At 35.9% G+C, this 27201-nt stretch overlaps 2 protein-coding genes across 3 annotated transcripts; one reads left to right on the top strand and one right to left on the bottom strand.

The window, feature by feature from the left end:
- The first annotated feature begins 1922 nt into the window (after positions 1–1922).
- On the top strand, positions 1923–10649 carry LOC135617327 (protein STRUBBELIG-RECEPTOR FAMILY 8-like). Its single transcript, XM_065117419.1, has 16 exons — positions 1923–2184; positions 2269–2401; positions 2490–2561; positions 2659–2724; positions 2826–2897; positions 2984–3055; positions 3967–4038; positions 4136–4201; positions 4276–4341; positions 4445–4773; positions 7239–7492; positions 8050–8321; positions 8399–8534; positions 8622–8761; positions 8925–9081; positions 10178–10649. Exons 1-16 carry the CDS (start codon positions 2043–2045, stop codon positions 10334–10336), a joined length of 2208 nt encoding a protein of 735 aa, XP_064973491.1. The 5' UTR covers positions 1923–2042; the 3' UTR covers positions 10337–10649.
- Positions 10650–11633: 984 nt separating this feature from the next.
- LOC103973731 (uncharacterized) lies at positions 11634–26911 on the bottom strand. Of its 2 annotated transcripts, none has more exons than XM_009388375.3 (10): positions 26619–26911; positions 26243–26396; positions 24934–25108; positions 19784–19899; positions 18378–18437; positions 17259–17412; positions 14847–14913; positions 13237–13308; positions 13014–13079; positions 11634–11874 (listed from the first exon to the last, which is right to left on the bottom strand). In XM_009388375.3, the coding sequence occupies exons 1-10, from the start codon at positions 26787–26789 to the stop codon at positions 11740–11742; spliced, it is 1170 nt and encodes a 389-aa protein (XP_009386650.2). In that variant the 5' UTR covers positions 26790–26911; the 3' UTR covers positions 11634–11739. The 2 variants fall into 2 exon arrangements, with proteins under 2 accessions (XP_009386650.2, XP_064973492.1); XM_065117420.1 differs by having other exon boundaries at positions 11634–11859; positions 26619–26908.
- Positions 26912–27201: the final 290 nt, after the last annotated feature.

Genomic DNA, 27201 nt, shown 5'->3' with positions numbered 1-27201 from the left:
CCACGGGAGCACATCTTATCAAAGAAAGGAGTTGTTGCTTCCCAGCCTCAGCTAACCACGTATATATCTTAATGGCAAGAGAAGCCAATTGGAATTGTCGCCACAAAACAAGGGTTGTGTTTTCATTCTCTTCTTTTCACACAGTGATATGAGCTCTCATCACAGATGTATCTTTGTCACATTGTCTTGACAGCTTCCACTATGGTGGATTGCGAGTACAAGAACTATCAGACATCAGCGTTTTTTTTTTTTTTTCTCTTTAGCTTGTTCTTTTTCTGGGATGCATGGTGATGGTCCACAGCATGCTTCTTCAGTGCGGTACGTGAGAAAAGCCAATATAAGCATCAAACTTATGCCAACAAACACAAGATGACAGGAAGAGAACACATTTTTGTATCTCCACCATCTTCTGCACCACCTCTCACAGCATGGAAAGCAAGCAATAATAGCAAAACAACAACAGCCCATCTCTCTCTCTCTCTCTCTCTCTCTCTCTCTCTCTTCACAGTTCATCAATTGACTTATGCCAACCCCTCCCCAAATCCTGTTCTCCCAACAGCTGCTCCAACCCCACCACCCACCTACAATTATCTACTATCTCATATTATATATATCCCCATCGGTTGATGATCTCAGTATCCAAGAAAGAATTCAGCTGTTGATCTTTAAATCTTGCCTTCATGACAAAGCGTTAGAAAAAAATATTTGTTAAATTCTTCCAAGTGATCTCATAGATGACACAAGGCTTCTGAATCTCTTTTCCATCATAAGTTTCTCATGAGATTATTAATTGGTCTTCATGTGACTATTCCCCAGAGTCTGCAACTTTGCTCTGAACTCTATCCTCATGCCTGTTATCATCTTTCTTTGCATGCTGAGTCAACTAAGAATATAGTATGTATTTATGAAACCAGTTGGAGAATTTAAGTTTCAGGAAGATGATCTCATAATAAAAAGCATCACATGTATATAGTGCTCCTCCTATTCCCACCTTGATGATATGAACCCATACTTTATTGAGGTCAATGCTCGATACGTCTTCTGACAGCCTAGTCCACAGTTTCACCACCGGTACAAAACAAGGGTGAGTGAAGCTAAAGATATTATCTCTTACTGAGAATAAAATAATCTGTCTTGGACTGCATAAATATATTTGGAAACCCATTCTTAAAATTACCTGTATTAATATAACCTATATTATTTTTTATACTTATTTAATTTTTACTATATTTGTTGTGTTTTTTGCTTTGCGTTTCTTGGGTGAACATGGAAAGGCTGTGTGTCAAGTTCTCGAGTCATGCGAGCGCAAGTGTAATGGGAAGATTTCGGCACTCAATAATAAATTTCATATTTAAGTGAAGTCGGACGTATTTACTAAAATATTATATATCCATTATCTAATATCTTTCGGATTTGTTAAACCCAGGCATATTTAAATATCCAAATAAATGTAAAAATATTGATTTTACCTCGATCAATGTTCTAAGAAGAATTATTTTTTTACTTTTTCGTATGAATTTTGTAATTTTTATCAAATAAATAAATAAATAAATATGATTGTGATAAAGATCCATTAAAGTTGATTTATGATTTTAACAGTTTAATATATATATATATATATTTATATATATATATGTATATATACATATAAAAGGTAAAAGGTAATGGCTTCACGTTCTCAACCTATCCATAAGTAGCCGTTAAAAGTGCAGCCACATATATATTTAATTAAATTGCAGTGCTGAAGACAGCCAAGAAATTGAGATCCCAGGCGCTGTCACACTCTCTTCACTTTGGTTAGGTTTTGGGCCTAAACATGACAGTGTAGCAGTCAAGCAAGTAATTAAATGCAAAAGAAAATCCCGCTTTTGTCATCTTCCTTTCCCCCTTCTTCTTCCTTACTCCTTAAATGCAAAAGAAAATCCTTTTTGTTTAAGGAAAAAGGCTTGGCCGACACTACTTTTGTGTTGGAAGGCAAGCATATGACTCTCCTGCGCTGTCATGAGAGAGAAATGAGGAGGAGGAGGAGATTGTGAGAGGAGATGAGGCTTGCTTCCCGTTTCTTGGTGGGAATGGATCGTTCCCGCGCATCACTGGCGGCTCTTTTTGATCTTGCTCCTCTTCTCCTCCTCTCGACTACTCTAGTGGCCGTGACGGTGGAATCGGCCACCGACTCATTGGATGGTACGCTTTCCTTTGTCTGAGTTGTCGTAGATGTAGTCGGCAAAATCGACTCTCCACTGAGATGATCAAGGAATTGATTTGCAGTTCAAGCTCTTGGTGTGCTGTATGCTTCCTTGAATAGCCCGCGGCAGCTCTCCGGGTGGACGCGCAGCGGGGGTGATCCGTGTGGTAGCTCGTGGTTGGGGGTTTCTTGCTCTGGTTCGGCGGTGGTTGCCATGTAATGGCTCCCGAGTCTCCTGTTTAGATACCTCCGTTTCTTCTCTTGTTCTTGTTTGGTGATCATGCTGCTTCCTGTGCCGCCGCAGCCATCTGTCGGGATTAGGACTCAATGGTTCTCTGGGATACCTACTCTCGGATCTCTTGTCCTTGAAAACACTGTGAGAGATCTCACTCTATGTTCCGTTCCATCAATAACAACGTTCGCTCTTGAATCAAGAAATTTATGTGGTTTTTCCTTTTCATGTTTGTTTGTAGGGACTTGAGCAACAACAACATACATGAAACCATTCCATATCAATTACCGCCGAACCTAACCTATCTGTAATGTTTTTAGTGTTCTGGCACTTATATTTCATTTCTTTTTCCCTGGGCCATTTTCACCATTGGTGAATTGACATGGTTTGCTTCCTTCAATTATGCAGGAATCTTGCTGGCAATGATCTTTCTGGGAATCTTCCATACTCTATATCTTCCATGGTTTCACTCAATTACCTGTAAGTTGCTTGTTGGGGTTCCATATGCATTGCAATTATGGAAATAATTTTCATACTGATGAGTATGTAAATTATATCAACTATAGGAATCTCAGCCATAACCTACTGTCTCAAACAGTTGGTGATGTCTTCAGCGATCTTCAGGACCTCTCTGAGTTGTAAGATCTTTAACAATCTCGTTCGACAGTAGAATTTGATCGTGCTACTATTAGAATTTCTACCTTACCTACATCGTAAAGTACCTGAAGACCTGTTTATGATGGTTTGATGCTTATTAATTTTAATATGTTCCGTTATATTTATGCATTGATCATGTTCTTCAAGCATAGTGATCTAAGTAGGATATGCTGTGACCCAGGAAGACTATCATCCTTTAATGTCAAGTATGGTAGTTAAGAGTGGAGTAGAAACTAAAAAGTGTTCTTAATTAATCTACTGATTTTTCTTAGATGTACATTATGTAATATACTGGAAAAGAATAGCAGGTATAAAAGCTTCACTCTAAATTGTTGGACTGATGGATACTGAAGTGGCTATATGCTATAATCTTTGTATGTACCTCAACTTGCCAATAAACAGAGGAAAACAAGATGATAGGTGAACAAATATAGAATGTGATGAGAGATAAACCTTCTATATCTTAGCCTCTTATTGAAGCCTCAGTTACAGTTCTACCATGGAAGCACTCATTGTATAAATGTAATATCTCTAGGAAAAAATGGCTTAGCTTTTTGCTGAAGTAATAAGTTATACATATCTTTACCTCTTTTGATGTCTATATGGGGAAAAGGCCTCCTTCAAAATATTTAGTACAATAGGAATAGTTAAATCATTTTATTTAAAAACACATTCAGGATGGACCTATTGTTGTTGTAATGACCAATTCGAATGGTAAAAGCACACTCACATTCATGATTTCAGGCACGCGAGTGATAGAGATACATGACTGGGTCTCTATATGTATGTAGGACCAGCTTTCTTACCTTCTCATAAAGATGAATTATCCTGTCAATGTTTGTTATGTTTTGCATTGTATGTAAGTTTGAAGCTTGTAAGCAATTCATGACAGGGATTTGTCGTTCAACAGCTTCACGGGAGATCTTCCAAACTCTTTTGGTTCTCTGTCAAACCTTTCAAATCTGTGAGTGTACAAGATAATAGCTGCTTGTTTACAGCTGCATTTTCTGCTGCCATATGTGAAACTCACTACCCTATAATCATTTTTCACTTCTCTGCAGTTATTTGCAGGACAATCAATTTACGGGCCCAGTAAATATTCTTGTGAATCTAGACCTAACTACTCTGTAAGTTACCCTGTACAAAGTCTTACTGACCATTTTCTATGGATAATCAATCTAACTCACTTTGTTTTTGTCAGAAATATTGCAAATAACCAGTTTAACGGCTGGATACCCCAGGAATTCAAATCAATCACAAATCTTGAGTGAGTAGAACTCTTCACGGGGGTAGAAAGAGGGTCTTGATTTTCATCAATGCAACTCTTTGTTTCATCTTTCCTGATTTTATGCATGCAATTTCATACATAGAATTGGTGGTAATTCCTTTTCTCATGGTCCGGCTCCACCTCCACCTCCATACATGCCACCGCCTCCTGGTAGACTGCACAGGAGTCACAATAACACTCAGAACCCTTCACAGGGGTCTGGGGGTAAATCATCCGCTCCAGATCATGTACTCAACAAGAAGAGTTTGACTGCAGGTCTGCTGATAGGGATAGTCATAGGCTCAGCATTTGGTGCTTTGTGCATAATACTAGCTATTATATTATGCCTTCACAACATCCAGAAGTGTAAAAATGGCAATGTAAATAACAGGAATGACTCTGGAACATCTGCTGCTGTGGGTACAAATAAAGGTACTACTTTTTTTTTCATAAATTTGAGTTCTGGGCATTTCAATATCCTACATATCTGAAATATGCTAGTATTTGTTGTAAATAATTCATCATAGTATGTCACTAATTAGCCAAGATTGACGTTGCATAAGAATCTGGATATTTATTTATTGATAACAAAATAGTTTCCTTTCTCTATTTTGTTTTTACATTTTGAGATAATATTAAGTAAAACATAGTTGCTGTTTAGTTCTAATAGTCAAAAAATTTTATAACGGCTTGTTTATGCATACTATTAGGACAAGAAGCTTTCATGCTAAATCCTATGCTATTTTAGTACATGATTACATTGGGTTTCTGCAATTATATATCAGAATAAATGGTGAAAGTTTTAAAGAGGGTGATAATGAAGACCAACCTTTAAGTTGTTTTCATGCCAAGAAATTCCAGAAAAATTATAGCAGCAGGTGCAAAGTGTAGGCTCCTCTTCTTTATGGAAGTAATTAGTGTGGTATCTGAATGCAAACTGTGACAAAACTATATCCAAAAGTTTATAAATCAGTTGGAACAAACGAGGTTGACCAAATCAGAACAAGCCATTAGGCAGCTTCAGCCATAAATGATTATTAATAAATATAAAAGCAAAAAATGAAAATATTGTAACATGATAAATATTTTTTGGAACAGGAGATAGTGCAACTTTAATAAAAAGTATAGGGAAACAGTAGTTCTGGTTATGATAGGATTATATTGTTGACTAGTTATTATTAGGACCGAAATCGGGCACTAAGAGGGGGGGGGGTGAATTAGTGATTTTAGGAAAACGACGTCGATTCGGAAAACTTCAATAATTTGGAAAAGCTTGATTCGATGAAACCGTATCGGAAATGATATCAAAGTGTGCTTGACTTAGAGTAAATATAATAAGCAGTTAAAGCAGAAAAATAATAGTAATGAAGAGCAGAAAGAATATGCACACCAAATTTATAGTGGTTCGGTCGTCATGACCTACGTCCACTCTCGATTCCTCCTCCGTTGAGGCCATCAGTGTCCACTAACTGTCTTCTTTCAATGGGCGAAGACCAACTATCCTCTTACAACTTTTTTCTCTTTTTCACATGTTTAGAAGACAACCTTTACAATTCACTCACCCTTCTCTCAAACTGAATTCAAAACTTAGAGCTAGAGAAAGGGAACTTTTAGGAATTACAATAGCGTTTCACACTAATTTTCGTTCAAGATGTTCTATATATTGAACAGGGATGAGTGGGTTATTTATAGACCCCAATGACTTAAAAAATAGAGCCAAAAAATGTCTTATCCCGGGTTCTCGAGGTACTGGCGGTACCACTGCTTGCAGACTAACACTGGACGGTACCACTGCCTGATAAAGCCTAGAAACTGGGCTCTGGCGGCACCACTGCCTGGCAACATTAACTGCCGACGGTACCATCGCTTAGACTCCCTAAGAGGTCGAGCCTTTGGCGGTTCCACCGTTAGCTCTGGCGATGCTATCGCCTGACGTGGCACCAGGTCACTGAATGGGCCATCCATTCAGCCCAAATCAGCCCTCATTCGGGGGCCCAATTGGCCCCTAATTGAGTTAGTAGGATTTCTCCCAAAACTAACTCAAATTAAAACCTTAACTACGATAATTAAGGCTAAACAATTATAATGCAAGCAATCCTAGTTGTCCAGCACGTTAATTGTTCATCCGAACTCCCGGCAAAACTTCCAGCGCACTCCCGGCGATCTTCCGGCGAGCTTTCGGCGAACTCCCGGTGAGCTTTTGACGCATCGTTTGAACCTTCGGTGTATCCCCCGATTCCTCTGGCTCAATGCTCGTTCTTTGACTTCGGCCCAACATTCAATTCTTCTTTAATTGTTTTGTCTTTTCACGATCGTAGTTAGTCCTGCATCATTTTTCTCAACACATGGATTAAATCATTAATTCATCAATTGATTTCATCATCAAAATCCGAGATTCAACTGTTATAAGCTCTTTCCTAAACATTCATGTGCAATACAATTTACTTTAAATCATTTGGATTCTATCTCATGGCAGATGACAATGGATCAATTCATTATAGTGCATAAGATTAATGACTAAGAGAAATTTAGTGGATAACATTGACTGATGAAATTGTAGACTGCTCTGGAACATTAATGCATAGTCTGTCAAAGTTTGTGTGCTTAACACCATACAATGTAGATCCACCAAATTTTTGCCAAATTCACATGGGAAAATATGTTGTTCTCCTTTTACTGTTCTGGATTCAAATCTCCATAAACCTTGCACAATAAGTATACATTTTTAACTGTGTTGGTTCATCAGGGTTCAGTGCAAGCGTGTTAAGGAGCAGTTTCATTGGCTTTCATATTATATTCTTTCTTTGTTCAGATTTTTGAAATTACATGTTATACTTGGCAATCAATATAACCATATAATTAAAGAAGTTTTTCGCCTTTATACATGATATTATCAGTGACAAAGAAGGAGATGCAAGAGCAGAGGCTGAAAAGTTCTTCCATAACTAGTCCGAAACCTCCTACTGATACAGTGATGGTTGAGAAGTTACATGGGAAGAATATGGCTGCAAAGCCATCAAAAGTCCCTATAACTGCAACATCATATACTGTTGCTTCTCTTCAGATTGCAACAAATAGCTTTAGTCAGGATTGTCTTGTTGGTGAAGGTTCTTTTGGTCGGGTTTACAGAGCAGAGTTCCCGAATGGAAAGGTAATCTTTGATCACCTTCATTAACTATTATATCTTGTTTGGGTTTATAGTTCTCTGCAGTAAGAGATACTTATCAATAGCCTATAGAAAACCTCATGCGTTGTAATACAATTGTTCAAATGAAAAATATGTCAAAGTGGGAAGATGAGAATATGCCTCCTGTGCTTCATGCATATGGTGAACTCGAAAATAGAAGAAGTCTTAAATGCTGTTCTATCACATGTCCATCTCGATCAATGTGATTGCCTATTTTCATGATTGGAGTAGCTGATGTGCTGTTATTTCTAGTTTCCAGTAAGTTTGATAATGTTACTATTAACCTATGCAATAAGTAGCTGCTTTTGATAGTTCAACGTTCCAAATTTCACTTTCCCCTTTTTCTTCCCCTCCCCCATCCCTCTTAACTGAAATTACTTGCAGATCTGGTTGATTAGCTTAGTATAATCATCAAACTTCCATGTCAGTGGAGAAGCTTCAAGGGCATCTTGCTAATAACTTTGACAGTATGTTATATTTAAACAGTTGCAGACATGACATCAGTTTGTTGCCTCTCCCAGATTTTGGCTGTTAAAAAGATTGACAGTGCAGCAGTATCCTTACAAGAAGAGGATAGTTTTCTTGAGGCTATTTCAAATATGTCAAGATTTAGGCATCCAAATATTGTGACACTTTCAGGATACTGTGTCAAACATGGGCAGCGGCTTTTGGTTTATGAGTATATTGGTAACGGGACTCTGCATGATATGTTGCACTTTGCTAATGATAGTAGCAATACTTTATCATGGAATGCACGAGTGAGAGTGGCACTTGGCGTTGCTAGGGCTCTGGAGTAAGTGCTGTGCTTGGTTCAGTATTCTGTGTAATATATGTTCCTACCGGAAAATTAAATGTATTTTGACTTCACAGGTATCTGCATGAAGTGTGCTTGCCTTCTGTAGTACATAGAAACTTGAAGTCTGCAAACATACTACTTGATGAAGAGCTTAATCCTCGCTTATCAGACTGTGGATTAGCTGCATTAACACCAAGTACAGAAAGAAAGGTAAGTGACAACAAATTAGTCATATACCAATGAGATTGGCTATGAAATATCTCTCTCTAAATTGTCACTTGCCTTTTCACTTGATAGGTTTCGACAGAGGTAGTTGGCTCCTTTGGTTATAGTGCTCCAGAATTTGCATTGTCTGGAGTGTATACTGTAAAGAGTGATGTTTATAGCTTCGGAGTAGTGATGTTGGAGCTACTGACTGGTCAGAAGCCACTGGACAGGTCTATCTTGCTTGCCTCATAATTTCATACGATTTTTCACATGCTTATTTGATTTTGTTGACTTCAGAAAGTAACTGTCTAATTTTCGAATCGCTCATATACTTATTTGGTCTGTCAATATCGGATATGAAATGTATACTTTTCATTTGCTTGCTTCTTTCAGTTCTAGAGTTAGATCAGAACAGTCCCTTGTCAGATGGGCTACCCCTCAACTCCATGATATTGATGCATTATCTAAGATGGTTGATGCAGCGTTGAATGGAATGTATCCTGCAAAATCCCTTTCGCGTTTTGCTGACATAATTGCACTATGTGTTCAGGTACTTCATCTTATTTTTCCTTTCCTATTTTTCCTTTTAGCACCAAGAAACTTCTGCTGCATGTTTTATGCTTGAGCAACATTCACATGGGGAGCTCCAGATTGTGATATTGTCTGTTCTGCTATCAGCATGTAGATGCTTAGGGCTTTTTTTTTTTTTTTTTTTTCCGAGACTTAGACTTTGATCACGCTCTCAACAGGAGAGTTTGTGGTGCTATTATTTCCTGATAAATGCTCTGACATTGATTTCATCAGGAACAATCAAACTTTCATTATATAAATCATTGACAAAATATCCAATAGTCCAGATAATCACACACCTGTATAATCTGAGTGTCTTGCACTTTGCAATGTTCAGTTTTGCAGCTAATCAAGAAGCCCAATCTCACTGCTCACTGAACTCTAAACATTCTCATTCTAATGTGTAATTTCTTTTAATTATTCATGCAGTTTACATGTAACTTATTGGTTATAAAATCATCTATGGTTTCTTACAAAAACTTGTTCTTCGGAATCATTATTACTCCCACATTTTTTGACAATCTGAGTACAATTAGCAGACTACGCATATTACATGACCCAAGAGATCAAATTCAGGTATATGTTTGACATCTTTTTGACTCGATACTTTTAAGATCAGTTTTATAAACCAAGCGAAAGCACACGCCAACATTTATGACTTTACATAGTCGAAAGCATTAGGGAACAGGAGGTCAAAAGACAACCCAATATAAGCAATAATAGTGGGATCAGAAAATGGAAGCATAAACAGAACCTGGTGCTTCTTTTTTCTGCAAAGCCTTATCGCTTCTCTAAAAGATATGTCATGCATATTCAATTAAATATATATTACTATCTGATTTTTCTTGATCCGGAAAGATGAAACAGCTACTTCTATCATTTACAGAGGCCATTTTGCAGTTATGTTCTTGTGATCTAGACATGCATTTTCATATCTTCTGGCCTCAAGCTTTAAAGATACTTGTAACTCATGTTCTTGTGATCTAGACATGCATTTTCATTTATTCTGGCGTTGAGCTTTAAAGATACTTATAACTCTCAAGAGCCTGAACCTAATGTGCTATCAAATTCTACAGCCGGAGCCAGAATTCCGACCTCCGATGTCTGAAGTGGTGCAAGAACTAGTTCGCTTGGTGCAAAGGGCAAGTGCGGTCAGAAGGCGATCCGGAGAAGAGATTGGGTTCTCATATAGGGTGATGGAGCAGGATGCTAGCATGACCGACATATCGTTCTGAATGAATAATTCTTTCATGCCACGATCCAGGTTTCTTCTTTTCGGTACGTACCGAAAGCACAAATTTGAAGGGGGAAAAAAAAAATGCAGTTTGGCAACAATAAATCTTGTGGCCGGGAACTGTTTGCCCATGAACTACTTAAGTAGCTTAGTTCATGGGCATCTCAGTAAAATGAAAGAAAGATTTCACCTCAATTTCCATCTACATGCTGAAGACATCTTTTCTTTTTCCCTTTTTGGTTTGTGACTAACGCTCCATCTATGCCATGCACATGTATTATGTCAGAGTACATTCATCTAATGACAAAAAGAAATAGGTTTTCAGAAGCATGTGTGCTTATCACGATGGAAATCCAAATGTACAGAAGAAAAGGTTTTTTAAAGGGAAATCGTCGTCGAGGCATAATTTTGAAACATCAATTAAGGCGAGGATCGTAGCACTAATCACTGCCTCAGGGAATATACCGACACCTGTGCCTCGTCAGCTTGATATGATATCCCGACACCAACTCAGGTCCCTCTTGTCAGCTTGACAAGATGGCCGCGTAAATCACCTGACACACGATACACAACAGTGCGGACTCACTCACGTTTCAGCCTGACAGTCACTTATCCTTTGTGCCAAAACAAAACAAAAACAATCGAAACAAGGAGTCCAACGATCACACGTAATCTGGCTCCTGCGATTACAACCTCTAATCATAACATCTTTCTGCGTCCTTTAATACTTTCAAATACTCAACCACCTACCTATATTCAAATCTATTTTCGTTAGATGGAGGGCTCAACAAACTCTTTTCATTTTCCTTTTTGTCCTCCATAGAACTTAACTTCTCCTGAATGGGATCTGATGCGTCCGAGTGAAGAAAGAGAAAAAAATTCGACATGTTACAACCCACGGTGAATGGTAGAACGAGGGGATGGAGTCGGGATTTTTGAATCGACCGAACAGGAACACGAGAACCATTGCTGTTGTTGCTAGTTTAACCACATACCAGATTTGAGTGGCTTACGGCACATTCTCTCTTTAGTCTCCATTGGACGAACCAATATGATTAACAAGCCTCCTTCTGCTTCATCATCGTAGGCTATCATTTATGTGATGCAATGAGGTTGATATGCAACAAAGAACAGGTTTAACCAAGTAATTTGGATAAGCAGTACCTGTAAACTCAGTGACCGTTTGGCGGAAGCAGGATATATATATATATATATATATATATATATATATATATATATATATATATATATATATAAACACTGCATCTTGCGCCTTGCTAAGCATTCCTATAAGATGATGCATCAAACACATCTTAGACCAGCATATATATTTGAAGGCTTCAGTATGAGAAGAATGGTTGATTACAGAGATTCGACTGAACTTCTAAATTGACGCAGCCTCAATCATTCGTTTTCTTTCTCGGGTCCCATATAAGCAGTGCCGCAGACCGATGCTAAAATGAGCAAACATCCAATGAGTTTATAAGATGATGGAGCAGCACCCAAGAAGGTCATGCTCCACAGCTGCCATAAGAGCACCTGAATTTGAGATACTCAAAACTCATTTCAAGGAGAATAAAACTTGAGAAATTGTAATTTTTATTAGATACATCAATTAAAAAAAAAAGCAAATCAAAACATTCAACTTCCTTTAAGTTTGGCACAAATTACTGTTGGCCAGTTGGCATTTATACCACTGTATCATGAATCATGAGCAGGATTACTGCTCAATAGTTGAGATAAGAAATTAGTCACCAACTCTTGACATCAAGTGATTATTGTTTCAATCACCTCCATTCTCTAATTAGTAAGAAGCTCCGTCCAACATAGACTGAAACTTCTGAATTACTTCTTTTTTAACAGGACATCAGTTTAGTGTTGTGCCTCCTAAACCTAAATATTCACTTCACCCCTGGTTCCAATACTAGCAGGGGAGGCTCACTGAAAATAGATCAAAGCAATGTAAGTGGTAGGAAGTGTTGTGTGATCCAACTTAATGTAAACAGAGTAGATGGAGATGTAGATCAGTGTTCCAGTTGTTGAGAGGGACTAGGAAACTAGAGGACCGAAAGGTCAACACATGTTTCAAGATTTCCATATAGCATACCATATTTTTTTGCATCTTTGCTTCTGGAAGAAAAACAACCTTATGGTTGAAGAGGAAGCGTTAAAAAGAAAAAAAAGAGGCCAACTTGCTGCAGATGTGTGATCATCCTTCCTAAGTTTCTTAACTGATAGATACTTATATAACGGTTCAAAGAGACAGGCTAAGGGAAACAAAGAAAGTGTTGTTGACCTCTGATAACTTACAACTTTACAAAGTCAATCCAACTTCCGAAACAGTATAATAAACTGAGATATTAATCAATTACAAATCATAAATTGAGCCAATTGTATGAGTCCTAACCAAAACGAACAATGTAAGTAGTTTATTAATAAGCGAATAAGATATTACTGGCTTTGTCTTGTCATTGTCTAATGTGGTAGAAAAAATCATACATCTAAATGCCAGCTTACTACCACTATTTATTGTGCATACTAAATTGGAATCAAGTTTCATTTGGAGTGTGAGTTAACTTATGTGTATATATATACAAGACTACGCATCATCCAGATATGACCATATATCAAAAGTCAAAATTCTTCTCCAATAACTACAAAGTACAGCAGATGATAACCTTTATGTACTGAATGTTTGTGACTTTGGCAATCCTCTCGAGCTGAAGTCCACGTGCCAAAAGGATCTGTGAAATATTGAATACTATCAGACTGTATCTCCTTTTGCTGTTGCTTATATGGAGATCAATTCAAGGATGTATCTGAACTTCCAAAAAGAAAGAAGAAAAGAAAATCTCAAAATGCATGAGAAACAGAACTTGACCCAGAAATCATAGCTCATACCTCAGCGTAGAATGCTAATACACCTAGCACCATCATCAGAAGAAAAGTGAAAAGATTAGGAAGAACAAATTCCTGTGATTGGAGGATAATTAGAAAGAAAGTACAATTAGTAACTAATATGTTGGGTTAACAAGCCTGCTAATCAGGTAGGTAGAACATGCTTATAGGAAGCACTGAAGTGAATATATAAGAAAAAAAACTAACTAGAAAGATACTAACTCATTAAATAGTATATCAGCAAAAATAGCTTAGATTTCTCCACCTGGTTGTACAATGGCAGTCTAGCACAGCAGAAGATAAAAAGTTGTGCAAAGTTTTCTGAGAATGATTCTCTGTGCACCTTACTAACTCATTAAATAGTATATCAGCAAAAATAGCTTAGATTTCTCCACCTGGTTGTACAGTGGTAGTCTAGCACAGCAGAAGATAAAAGTTGTGCAAAGTTTTCTGAGAATGACTCTCTGTGCACCTTACTAACTCATTAAATAGTATATCAGCAAACATAGATTAGATTTCACAACCTGGTTGTACAGTGGCATTCTAGCACAGCAGAAGATAAAAGTTGTGCAAAGTTTTCTGAGAATGATTCTCTGTGCACCAGGTTTACCGGCAGGACGATGAACATGCCTCAAGACAGTGAGACATGCTTTATGTTGACTATCACATGTAAATATGTACAGAAATTATCAACCTGTATGTGCTCGACTGCCTGTGTGTGCATGGAGCACAATAATCTCCTTGTATCTAGTGCTTAAATGGAAGAAGATATTAAAAATTAGTTTTGAGTGAACCCTGAAGCTCCTTCATCAAGACTAGAACTCCACCACAATTCCATCATTATGGACCACAATGAAGTTCAGCACTCCCCTTTGATCTAATTTTATCTAACACAAAAATTACATGTTGAGAATGTAATCCATTTCGTTGCTGATTATTCTTTTGCTTACATGTTCATTATAAATCGTTAAATATTTTGAAAGGACTTTTCATCAGCAAGTTATTAAATAATTTAAAAAATTCTGCAAATAAAAATGGAAGAATCAAAAGCTTGTTGAAGTATTAAGTTAACTAATGATAATCAACTGGTGGTCTGCCCTTTGCTATGCCTATTCAGCAACCACTTACCTAAAGCCAGTCACAATCAGCCAAGCTGAGCTTTCAGAATTAGGTAGCATCTATTAAAACTCATGAATCAACAGAATGAAGTTCCGAGTTATGTGTATGGGGAGAAAAGCACTCCTGTGCAGTAAGGACACGGTAGGCAGATAATTCAGACGTTGCAAGATAACCAGTTTATTTCAGGGCTAGGATAAATCCTGAAATATTCAAACTTTTAACTCAAAAATGATTAGCTTAAATGTATAACCAAAAAACAAAGTAAACAGATCACAAAGAATGAAGCGTAAGTCATGCAGTTGACCTATTATATAGAACACCAAAACATCAACACCAATTGAAAATCATTTATTGTGCATCATTACTTCATAACTCTCAACAAAGTACTAGTTAACTATATTGCTCAAACGTGGAAACCAAACAGCAGGTGTTTTTAATTAAAATATAGTACAATGACTAGTATTCTAAAAGCAGAAAATATTTGCTGTCTATACCTGAAATATCAAAATGCATATGGCTGAGAGAGGACAAGCAAGTATCGCAAATGAAAAAACTGTATACCTGTGACAAGTGTGATGAATTTTATCAAGAATGATCATTTCATTCAAATGCAGTACATTGTAACTAATTTTCATTTGGGTTAAGTTTCACAATCTATGGCCCAATGTAACAGTAACAATGAATAGATTAAACATCACAATGACAGTGTTAAGAAGGTAACTAATACCTAGTTGATTGGAAATGCAAAAAGGACAAAATAAATAAAATCAAAGATTTGAATGCCATTATGTACAGCCTATATCTGGCAGTATTTAGTGGTGGGACACAGGACTAGGATTATTATGCAAAGCATACATTATCTAAAACCATCAGACCATCTCTAAGTGACATTTGAAAAGGTCTTTTGAGTTAGACCAGACCCAGTCTCACACTTTGAGACCCAACCACATCACAAAAGTTACAAGGAATGGTTGCTCAAGGTAATATGTGTAGTCCTCATGCAAGTGACACCATATTTCTAAATTATATATGTTAGTAAGCTTGTTTTCATTTCCCTTTCTTCACATTCTTGTGGGCAGCAGTGCTTGATGTAAACAGTTAGGGGCTTTTCCTCAAGGTGGCAAGATACAGTTAGACATAACATTTGCCACACATTATTATATTTAAGGTCATGAAATGCAACAAAATTTTGCATAATATTAATTTAGTGAAAAAATGTTGCATCAACATTAAATCAATACGAACAAATTTCTGGGTCACAAATGCATCATTGCTTTAACATGTAAAAGTTTTTCTATGTTGCATCAAGCATCAAAATGATGTGATAGTGTACATTCAGCTCAATCATATGGCCCACAAAGAGCAAAAAATTTGGATATGAAAACATTTTCGCAAAAAACTAATCTTCTGGCAAAGAAATAGAACAATGTAGAGGATGTAAAATTTCAATTTACGAAATATGAACATGGATTCATAACCATGACAACAAAATCCTCTAATATTGCAGAGAATAGAAGAGTATTTACTTTTGGGTATTTAGTATTCACACAAAGTTATTTTCACTTGTCCTACCAACTTTGGCACCTATAATTTAGATAATTGGTGCCCACTGGTATGGAGATTTACAAGAGGAAGTATATCTGAATCCCATCACATAGGATCAACATATCACATGGCTGTTTACTAGTAGCAATGAGGATGAAACCAAAGGAAGCACAAGTACAGGGAAAACCAGAACATCTCTAATTAGTTAGCTGATTATAGGGCTAAAATTCATAGCATGATGTTTTATTCAAGAGATTCCTTTAAAAAGGAAAAAAAAAAAACTTAGGAAACTTGTTAAAATACTTCGCATTTAAAACCTGTTTATTCATGGAGCATTGTCTATAATACCCCAGTTTAGTTCCACATTGGTTGTGAGTAAATATTTGATTTGACTCATAAAGAGTTTGATAGGTATAATACTGTTAACTTGGGCATAACCGTTTTGGGTCAGTGATTCAGATTATCCCATCAGACCATGTTGTGACAATGTCAGCGAACAACTGAAAGTAACAAACAAGTTCTTTTTATTAGATTTTCCATAAAGGATCATGAACAAATACAGATTTTTTTCCCTTGATGCTTCCATATCAATGCGGTATGGATAATCTTTGTAAGATCAGATTGTGAATAGTTTACAAATTAGAATTATTTGACTTCAGCTATGAAACTCTCTTAAGGTGTCTATGAAATGGATTACTATCAGGTTAGCAATTTACAGAACATAACTAATGCAAGTTTCTTACTTTGTTGTAGTTAAACCAAAGGATTATCATACTGTAACATGGGAGAAATTGTAACTTTCTAGCATAATACAATTTTGTTAAGTACACAGGACAAAAATTGGCCTGGCCATATGTCAGAGACTCAACCTATGGCATGTATTGATGTATTTCTAGATTTTAGCATGGTATACTTCAATCACTGTTGATCGGCACAACAATCCTTGACTCTACCTGCTATTTTCCAATTTCCAAGTTCCAACACTTGTATTTAATTATAAACACAAGTGTTTAGGTCAGGAAATTAACATTGACTAGCATTATTTTCTTTTTCTACTTGCATGTTTTCTCTTTTGCTCATTATTTTGCTTGCAACATTACCAAAAACACATAGGCTGCATAAAACCACTTGTGTATCTGATTTAATATTGAATCATTTCTTTCCTTCATTGAAGGTCCTTGCAAGAAGTTAACATTCATTCACAAGACAGCAAATTCTTTCATGCAAATATGTGCACTAAGCGACACTCAAATATTGTAGTTGATTAATGCTTCAGATATAAAAATAAAAATAAAAAATGCATTAAACATAAAGATTAATGAGCACTTGAAACTCTAAATATTATCAGGCCGAATACATACACAGGTTGATCAGATGCCATGGCACCAGCACGTATGAGACAGTAGCTAACTCCACCCAGAATTGTTGAAAATATACCAACAAAAATAGAGAAAATAACATCCTTTCCTCTATCAGTGACAACATTGTCCATCTGAAAAGTCTCAGTCAAACTCCCTGCATATGTTAAACATCAAAATTTGCAGAAGAAAAATAAAGGCAATCCTTCTTTTCTACTAGGCGTAGTTACAGTATGATGTAATAAAAGCAAAGCATTAAAAATATTATTTTATCCAGATGGTAGATGTAGAAACATAGAACAATAGCTGAATAGAATGGACTAATTGCCCAAACTAAGGTAGGTCGGTAGCAAATGAAGATGGTTTCCAATTAATGGAAGAAACATGATGTAACAAGAACAACCAAAATACTAAAAGAGGTTTGGTTTTGATATTACTTTCAAGTCTAAGCATAAATGTTCTTGGTAAACTCAATTTGTAGGGCAGATGGTTTGCAAGAACATACTAATCACAATGTGGATCAGCTTAGTGTGGAAATCTACAGATAGGTCACTTAAACTAAACTTCATGTAACAGTTTTAGAGGATAATGGTAGGCCTCTTGTCAGGTCAAGATAAAAAGGCATGACAACCACAATTCAAGTGTTGTTCCAGGCTTCACATATGAATCCGTAACTAGAATTGCTATGGCACAAATTAAACTTGATCCAATATCTCTCATTGATGAGCAACAATCAGATCCTCTATTAAACCGAAGAAATATTTGAGGACAGCAAGAATATAATAAATCTAATCTCACTTTCTTTCTGCCTTTAACCAACTCGTTAGCTATCAATAGCATTCAACCGCATACACTTGCCCTTAGATAATTCTTCTCACATAGAATAAATAGTAAATACCCTAGAAGCAATCTCATTCTTACACAATCTATACCCTAGAAGAGATCATATTATAACAGGAACCACTAAAATGAGATAAACTATATAAGTAACGAAGAGAAAAGGTCAAAAAAAGAAAGTTATGAGAAAGATATACAAACATTAATACTTCATTAGCAAGTATTTTGCAATGTAAAGAATATCACTCACATAAGAATACAACAATATCCGATAAAAAATAATACCTTTTGAAAGAAGAATAGGTTGCAGAATCAACAGGAGACCAATAAAACTGCAAGTTAAACCTGATGTACAAACAGACAAAAACAACTTCCCATTATTTTTTAAGAGTCAAAATAACAGAATTTTGCCGAAGATGCTAAAACTTCAATGTATAAGAGTCAAAATAACAGAATTCTGACATGGTAACAAGTTAATGGAAGCAAGATTAGTAAGAAAAATGAAACGCTCCAGATCAAACAAGAAAACCTCCCTTTTTTTTTGTTGAGAGAGAGAGGAAGCAGTTCTGTGCCAAGTTTTGGAATGTGGTAAGAGTATGACCCACTGTGGTCCAACCAGTGACTCAATGACCACAAGCTCAGCTGGGTTGATGACCATTCCGGTTTTTAAACTAACAATACAGCATACCTTGACCTTTACACTTCCTAGGCACTGGCTAGCATCGCAATCATCAATCCATTCTATAGTATCAAGAACAGGTATTTAACATATACAAGAAAGAAAGAAATCATAAAATGCATGCTGATTTTAAAAGAAAAATAACTGGTAATGAGGCCATAGATCAACTTTCAGCTTTAGTTAAAGTAATGCAACAGAGAGTGCATATTGTTAAAGAAAAGTGAAAGACCAGAGAATCAAACAATAAATATCTATACTGTCCACAATCTGCAAGATTGAATATATTCCTTAGGAAAGAGTGAATAGCTAGATTGGTTTCAGGGGCTTTTCCTAGAGTAAGAAAATTGAATGGGCAACGTAAAAACAAGTGGGGAGGAAAAAAAAGAAGGGGAGGGAAATAAAGGAAAATTTTGCACACTGCCAATCCACTAATTCAATGGCCCTACTTATTCCTTGACCACTTGGCAATCACCAAAGGATGGACAAAAGACTCGACTATTCTTAGAGTAATAGTTTGATATATACCTATAGAGATTTCAGCAAAAAAATTGAACATAGTTAGGTGACGTTATCAGAAAACATAGCACACAGCATGAAGCACAAACAAAGAAAAGTTTAACTAAAGGGTCTTTTGAAAACATCTTAGTGAACTAATTCCAACTCATCAACTAATGTGAAAGTTGTTCTTTATTTCAGCAGCTTTATCAAGACAGCATTGCTATGATCAGTTTAATGTTCATGAAGTAATTATATGATTCAATTCATTCAAACCTGCTTCTATTGCTCTTGGCTTGCAAAACCAGAACATGACCCATAAATCATTTTTTAGGTTATGCTTTACTGTGTAATACATAAGTTCTCTGGAAAAGACAATTTGCAACAAATGATTTAGAGAATATGGCTAACAACCAAACAACCCCCGTAAGTCCCAGAAGCACAGAAACTACTTTATCCATGTCCTAAGAAACAAAAGAGCATATATGAACAGAAGTGACATTGTTTCCAATTGTACCTCCAATATGTGAAAGAGATAACTTCTCCTGTAAAATGATCATTGCTCCAATTGATGCCATTATTGGGGTTGCAAAGTTCAGTAAAACTGCATAGGATACAGGTAGATTTTGGACACTGAAAGAGAAGAAAAGGCTGAATTTGGTCATTTATCTATCACCAGGAGCTTCAAGTCCAAAAGGAACAGGGCTTCTTTATATGAGTACTGATTGCCTCAAAATACTTCTGGAAGAAATACAAAAATATAATATGTAACAAAAGGTGCACACCAAAGTCCATAAAATCCCAAAGGCTAAGAACAATAGTCAACATGCTACTAGGAGGTACAGTAGCAGTGTAACTTTATGAATTTGTAACACATTAAAAGTCATCCACTTATCTTAGAAGGCCCTAAAAAGCTAGCAGTAAAATAACTTGAACAGAAGCAGCAAACCAAATTTTAGCAAATAAGAGATTTCATAGTTATACTGATTATGACTGTAAATGCTTACAAAAATCGAAGGAACTTGTCAATACACCAAAAACTTATGGACCAAGCGTTCAGTTAGTATAAATTGATAAACACCATAAGAAAACAGAAAAATGAAGTCAACAACAAGAGGAAAAATAAATTTGCAAAAATTGACAAAAGATCTCAACAGTACTGACATAGCACTTGCCATTCAAGTCAATTTCTATATTAACTAGCAACTTAGTAGAAGCCACTGATGAATCTTAAAAAGCAGCATACTTGACTAGCTAAAGAATAGGTATTTTTACAACAGAGTGACTAGATTGCTTGCTGCTTCAGACTGCTTATTTTGCATTTTTTTTAATTGGATACAGTATCAAGGTTTAACTCAGTTGAACATTTTCTTTGACATCTTGTGGGACTGGTATGGTACCTACATCCGCACCAGCATCACTTAGTAGCATTAAAAGAAAATAATAAATGAGTGGACACCACCTCCAACCAATATTTGAACACTTGGAATTTATCTCTAAACAAAATTTTAGTCCACATCGGTCATGAAGATCCCATGATGACCATTTTGCCATATTATCTTTTAAGAATTATTTAGCATGAACAGTTTATATCATCAAGCAATCTGTAATGGTTGCAAATATTTGTACAGCCTCCCCATATTCACTAAGCTCTCTTTAGACCATTGAGATGTCCTAGAGGATCTGAATGGACAAAATCTCCTCAAAATGATTCTAAAGTCAAGCATACAGCATACTTGTTTTGTGTTTGTCAAGAACTCAGGATACTGTAGATTTACCAATTGATTTGCCTTTAGAGTAGATGTCTATCTAGGATATTCACAAAAATCAACAGCAATTAAGTTTCTCTTATGATTCGCAAAATCCAACAAAATTTTTGAAGCATTTATTACCCTTATGGTAGCAAAAATAGTCTCTACAAGATGTTCCAACTACATTATTATCTAGTCCTGCACCAATTTATTGCCCATGCCAACAAACATGACAGTATACAGAAGTGAAGCTTTCTCTGTTGAAACACATTGTGTCTAATAATGGAAGATCAGAATTTACAAAAGAGGACTCATACAACAGGATCTGTTCTTGATTTATGGTAAAAAAATTACTGACAAAATTGAAGACATAGCCACAAAGGTGAAATTGTAGGGTGTACTAGAGAATGGTTTGATGCTAAGTCGTCAATAGTTCATTCATCAAACTAGTTGACACCACAAAATATGCAAGGATGCTGAATACTAGAGCACGAATCACTTAATCAAGAAAATGGAACTTTTAGATATTGTTAAACAGCTTCCAGCAATAAAGAAAGAAAATGTTCTCTGACAATCATATTATCTAGCTAGAAATTAAATATCTCCATGTACTAATGAAAAAAGAAAAAAAACCATGATATCAAGTTTAATGACTAAGAAGTGTTGCTAGAAGAAAAACCTAGTGCAGCTTTAAGATAGCAGGGACGAGAAAAGTTGTAAAAGAAAATTAAAAAAAGGCTATACTATATGATCAGTGATTTCAAAAGGCACTCGAGTGAGGCAAGGCGAGGCCCGAGCACCTCGTTTAATGTCCAAACGGCGCACTTCAAAGAGGCGCCGCTTGGGCGCTCACCCAAGCCCAGGCATCGAGCGCTTCGGGCGAGCGCCCGAGTTAAATCAAGCGATCAAACTAGCGTTTTAGGTCTGGTTCGATCTCATTTGAGTTAGTTGGTTCAATCGAACCAATTAAAGCACTGATATCAGCCTCCCTCGCAGCTTCACCAACCCTAACCTTGCTCGCAATTCCGCCATCGACATTTCCTCTTTGTTGTCGCTGCCTCTTTCCGCTGTCACTGCTCTCCGCTACCGCTGCCACTGTCACTGCTCGCCGCTGCCGTCGTTGTCGCTTGATCGATGGACAGAAGATTATTCTACGAGTGTCAACCCATGTGGGAAAAAAGTTCATTACAAAAAAGGAAAAGAAGTTATGAGTACTATGAAACGTAAAAAAAAAGATCAATGGATCTATATATGTTTTAAGGATCACAAAAACAACAAGGGCAAGTAGGAGGCTCAAAATTAAGACAAACAAATATAAGTGATGCTTGTGATAAAGAAATAAGAGGAAGAACAATTCAGCATATTGCTCGCTTCTTCTATCAGGCTGGTCTTCCCCTTAGTACAACTCATTTAGACATTTTTAAGGAGATGATTGAAGCTATTGGAAGATATGGTGTGGGATTAAAATCTCCAAGTTATTATAAAATACGAGTTCCATTATTAAAAAGAGAATTGAATTATACAAATGACTTACTAAAGGATCATAAAGAATCATGGGTAACACATAGTTACTCTATTATGTCAGATGCTTAGACCAACAAGAGATGCAGGAGTATAATTACTTTTATAGTTAACTATTCTTTAGATATCATGTTTGTGAAGTCAATAGATGCTTCATCTTTTGTGAAATCTGGAGACAAGATATATGATTTTCTTGACAAGTTCGTAAAAAAAATTAGAGAACAAAATGTCGTTCAAGTCATAATTGTTAATGGAAGCAACTATGCATTAGCTGCTAGTATTCATCTTTTTTATTTTTTTAATTACTTTATCTTCAATTAAATGTATTAAACTCTTAAGTCTTAACATTTTTATTCTCCTTTGTCTCAGGTAAATTACTTGAAACAAAAAGACAACACCTATATTGGACTCCATATGCAGCATATTATATTGATTTAATGTTGGAGGATATTGAAAAGATCCCTGATATCAAGAAAACCTTATCCCTGATATCAAGAAAACCTTAGAAATGACAATCTTTGTTGTAGGATTTCTCTATAATCATGCTGGGGCTTTGAATATGATGAGAGAATTCACAAACAACAAAGAATTGATGAGATACGATGTCACCCGATTTGCTACTTCATTCTTGACATTACAGAGCGTGCATCGTCAAAAACACAACTTGAGAAACACGTTTACCTTTGAGAAATGGGTGACAAGTAAATAGGCAAAAGAAGCAAAAGGCAAGAGGGCAACTGATATCATCTTAATGTCATCCTTTTGGAATCATGTAGTTTATATATTAAAGGTAATGAGCTCTCTTGTTCGAATCCTTCGATTGGTGGATAATAAAAATAAGCCTATAATGGAATATATTTATGAGGCTATGGATAGAGCAAAGGAAATGATTAAAAGATCGTTTAATGAAAAAGAAAAAAAATATGATAAATTTTTTACAATCATTAACGAAAAATAAAATTGCCAACTTCATCGTCCCTTACATGCAACAAGATATTATTTAAACCCAGAATTATTTTATAAGATTAAATGTGTTAGGTTTGATGCAGAAGTTTTGGATGGGTTATATCAGTGCGTTACAAGATTAGTTCCAAGCCTTGAAGTGCAAGATAAGATTATTCGTGAATTATCTCTATTTAAAAATATCGAATGTCTTTTTGGAATTCCAATGGCAATTCGATTCAGAACAACTACATCCCTTGGTATTAATAATTTGATATAATTAATTTAATTTATAGTATGTTACTATGTTATTGCTAATAATAACAATAAATTTTACAACTGAATGGTAGAGTCTATTTGGAAATTCCACCCCGTACTTATAGCAATCTGCTATCAAAATACTTTGTTTAACATATAGTGCTTTGGGTTATGAGCAAAACTAGAGTGTCTTTGACCATGTAAGGATCACAAAATATTTTTGTTTTAATTTATTTATTTATTTAGATAGACATATTAATATATTTTTAAATAATATGACATAATAAATTCACTCAAAGAGAAGAAATAGGTTGAAACATCAACGATTACATGATTTTATTTACATAAAGTATACTCAAGTTTTAAAGGCTCATCATGATTTACGAAATAAAATTGATCCAATCTCATTATAAGATATTGATGATTCAAATGAGTGGTTGGTGAGAGAAATGGGTACTAACTTGCAAGATGCTGAAGACGAGCTTGTATTTGAAGATAATAGATTGACATGGGGAGATATAGCAAAAGCTTCAAATGTTGGAGAATTACAAACATATACAAGACAAATGACGTAGAGAAAAATTAGTGCAATAGCATCAAGCTCGGCTCCTGCTATTGTTGAAGACATAGAGAATGAAACATATTTTTATGAAGATGAAGGACAAGAAAAAGAGGACGAACTTAATGAAGATGATTTGTTTGAAAACAACAATAATATTGATTATGATAAATGACTTTGATGTAAAATTTTATTGTTTTGAATTTTGAGACTTTTTGTTAATGTGACATTGTGACTTTGTACTTTAGATTTTCTTAATTTAATATCATATTTTTATTTAAATAATTATATTTACTAATTATATTATATATTTTTATATTTTAGCGTCTCTGGTGTTTTTGGACCTTGGCGCCTAGTGCTTTTTAAATCACTAACTATGAGACAAGAAAAATTATTCTGCAATGTTAACTAGGTTTGCAGATCACTGCAGTTCAGTGTATTGATAAGCAAGTTGAAAAGCTAGATCCAACAGATTCATGCAGCCTGACAATTAAGAAAAGATAGAGAGTTATGACCAAAAAACTCAAAACAAACTAGAGAAAATATACAAATACATAAGAAAATTTATTAACCATGTAATATTTCAGATGAGACAAGTCATAGGAGTATAAACCTGGAAATATAAGTGTCACTAACCTATAGATGAAGCTCAGCAATGAAACAAACCCAGTTAAGGATCTCAGAACTAGTACATTCCTTGCATGTGTTGGTAGTATGAGTGGTTGCCCAGTTCTTTTCAACCACATAAGTGACATGATCAAGAGTATTGTACATCTTGTAAATACAGTCTGATATATTGGAGCTGATCTGACTGTCCATGACATAAGACAAAGAAAAATAGTAAATCACATGACTACTACTTCAAAAGTGAACACTTCTAGCTATGAAACTTACAACAAAGTCTATATTCTATGATGAGTTCTCAGCATATGACCTGAAACAGCATTTATTGAAAGGGAACAACTAAGCAACAATGAATCATCATGTGCAATGGAAAAATAAATTATGCTTTTAACATCAAGGCAGTAGTTTTGCATGTCCCTAGGTCAAAATTTTCCAATCAAACATATTGAGAAAATGTTACATATATATATATATATATATATATATATATATATATATATATATATATATATATATATATATATATATGTATAATGCAAGAAAAGATGGAAGCAGACAACCTAAAAGTCACTTAGCGTTTGAGGTTCAGAACAAGGTCAATAAGTTGCATCAAATTCATGTCAAGAAAGAACTACCTAAGACAAACCAACAAAGCATGCAGACAAAACCTTCAGCAGTTTGAATGAGAAAAAGAGAATCTAGTCTCATAGTAGAACAACTTGAAGCATCAAAATATGTATCACCCTACACTTCTCAGAAGTCAGTCGCTGCCATCCAACCAAATTAGTTGTGGACTAAATGAACCAGTGTGTCAACCGTGGCGCATCTCATGCCATCTCATGATGACCATCCACAGCATAGTATTATCCTTCAAAAAGTATCAAAGGAATTCAACAATGAGGTTCTTTCTACCACTGGTTGCATATTTAGCTTTATACATATCTAGTTTTTCATTCTCAGTTAGGGAAAAGAAATGGCAACATTGGAAAGAAAAACATTCGCATCACTACATCACTGCTTCACATGAAGGAATGGAAAAAAAGTCATGTTTTCATATATATGGTGCCAACTATATTGGATAATGTAAATTTGCAATGTTTATGAGTGTTTACATAATTATTGAAAGTGGCTAATCAAAAAAGAAGAAAGATGATCAAGAGGGTAATATTCCCCCATAGAGCTAGCTATAGCTTTGAAAATGTTCACTGATGTCTCTAGTCATTAATAAAATGACACATGGATAAACACATATACATAAATACTTTGAAAGCACAGCTTCTAAATACGCCTACCATATATGAGTTGAAAGAAGCCACCTAACCTGGGAAAATGCCTGGCAAAACATCCATTACGAAATAGATAATTGAAGATGACGCCACGCATAGCAGTCCAGAGTGTCTAGACCCACTCCATATCCACGAAACGATCTGATTAAGAAAAGCAATCTCTGGATCTGTCACGCTACATGTCGGTTCCTGCAAATTTTTATCGCTTCGAATCAAGATCGTGGATAGATGTTTGTACTTCTGTGATGGCAGAGCACCAGATCAATCGATTCCCTGTTCTCAGCTCACTGGATACAGTATCAAGAGTCGTCATCGTCATGTACCATCGTCTACACCTCAAACCAAACGATCCAATCCCTAATGAAGAGAAGAAGAGAGGGGGAGTTAGAAGAGGTGGTGAAAGGATCGAACCTTGGGGGGTTTCCTGCGGGGACAGGAGACGGAGAAGATGGTCATTCTGGGGGGCTTGTTATTGGCACCCTCCACCGCCAGGAGGGGGGAGATCTCGTCGGCGGACGACGACTCCTCCGCCACCTCCACCACGTGGATTTCGCCTTCCCCGTCGCCGCTGGCAGCCGCCATCTCGCCGCGGGATCCGTCGGCCTCCAAGCGGACTCCTCCAGGGCCGGATTGGGGGCGTCTTCGTTAATTTGGGTACGGACAAAAATTGCAGCGAATCGAGCCAATGATTCCATCAATTGGACGACGCAAGGAATTAGGGTAACGATAAGATTTCAGCCCAAGTCATTGGCCCAAACAGGCCTTCCTATTTTGACTTCACACATACTATTTCCATTTAACATCCACATAGAAATCTCAAATTAACCACAATTAACTATAAATCATATTAATTGATATGAGTTTAAAAGATATTTAAGTATTCTGAATGTTATTAGTTAATTAATGAACATCAATCATAATAATATATTCATATGTAATTTTTTGGTTTTACAATTTTATATATATATATATATATATGCTAAACTTAAATTTA

Source organism: Musa acuminata, chromosome BXJ2-7 (assembly GCF_036884655.1).
Source record: "Musa acuminata AAA Group cultivar baxijiao chromosome BXJ2-7, Cavendish_Baxijiao_AAA, whole genome shotgun sequence".
Lineage (NCBI taxonomy): Eukaryota > Viridiplantae > Streptophyta > Magnoliopsida > Zingiberales > Musaceae > Musa > Musa acuminata.
This window is presented reverse-complemented; position numbering and strand designations above follow the sequence as displayed.

Coding starts and splice junctions, on each gene's coding strand:
- LOC135617327 (XM_065117419.1), top strand. CDS start 2,043: ATGAGGCTTGCTTCCCGTTTCTTGGTGGGAATGGATCGTTCCCGCGCA. Junction 2,725..2,825: donor CCGCCGAACCTAACCTATCT/GTAATGTTTTTA, acceptor TCAATTATGCAG/GAATCTTGCTGGCAATGATC. Junction 8,535..8,621: donor CACCAAGTACAGAAAGAAAG/GTAAGTGACAAC, acceptor TTCACTTGATAG/GTTTCGACAGAGGTAGTTGG.
- LOC103973731 (XM_009388375.3), bottom strand. CDS start 26,789: ATGGCGGCTGCCAGCGGCGACGGGGAAGGCGAAATCCACGTGGTGGAG. Junction 19,900..24,933: donor TTGCTGAGCTTCATCTATAG/GTTAGTGACACT, acceptor CTTCTCTTTCAG/TGTCCAAAATCTACCTGTAT. Junction 18,438..19,783: donor ATCTCTTTCACATATTGGAG/GTACAATTGGAA, acceptor TTTGTACATCAG/GTTTAACTTGCAGTTTTATT.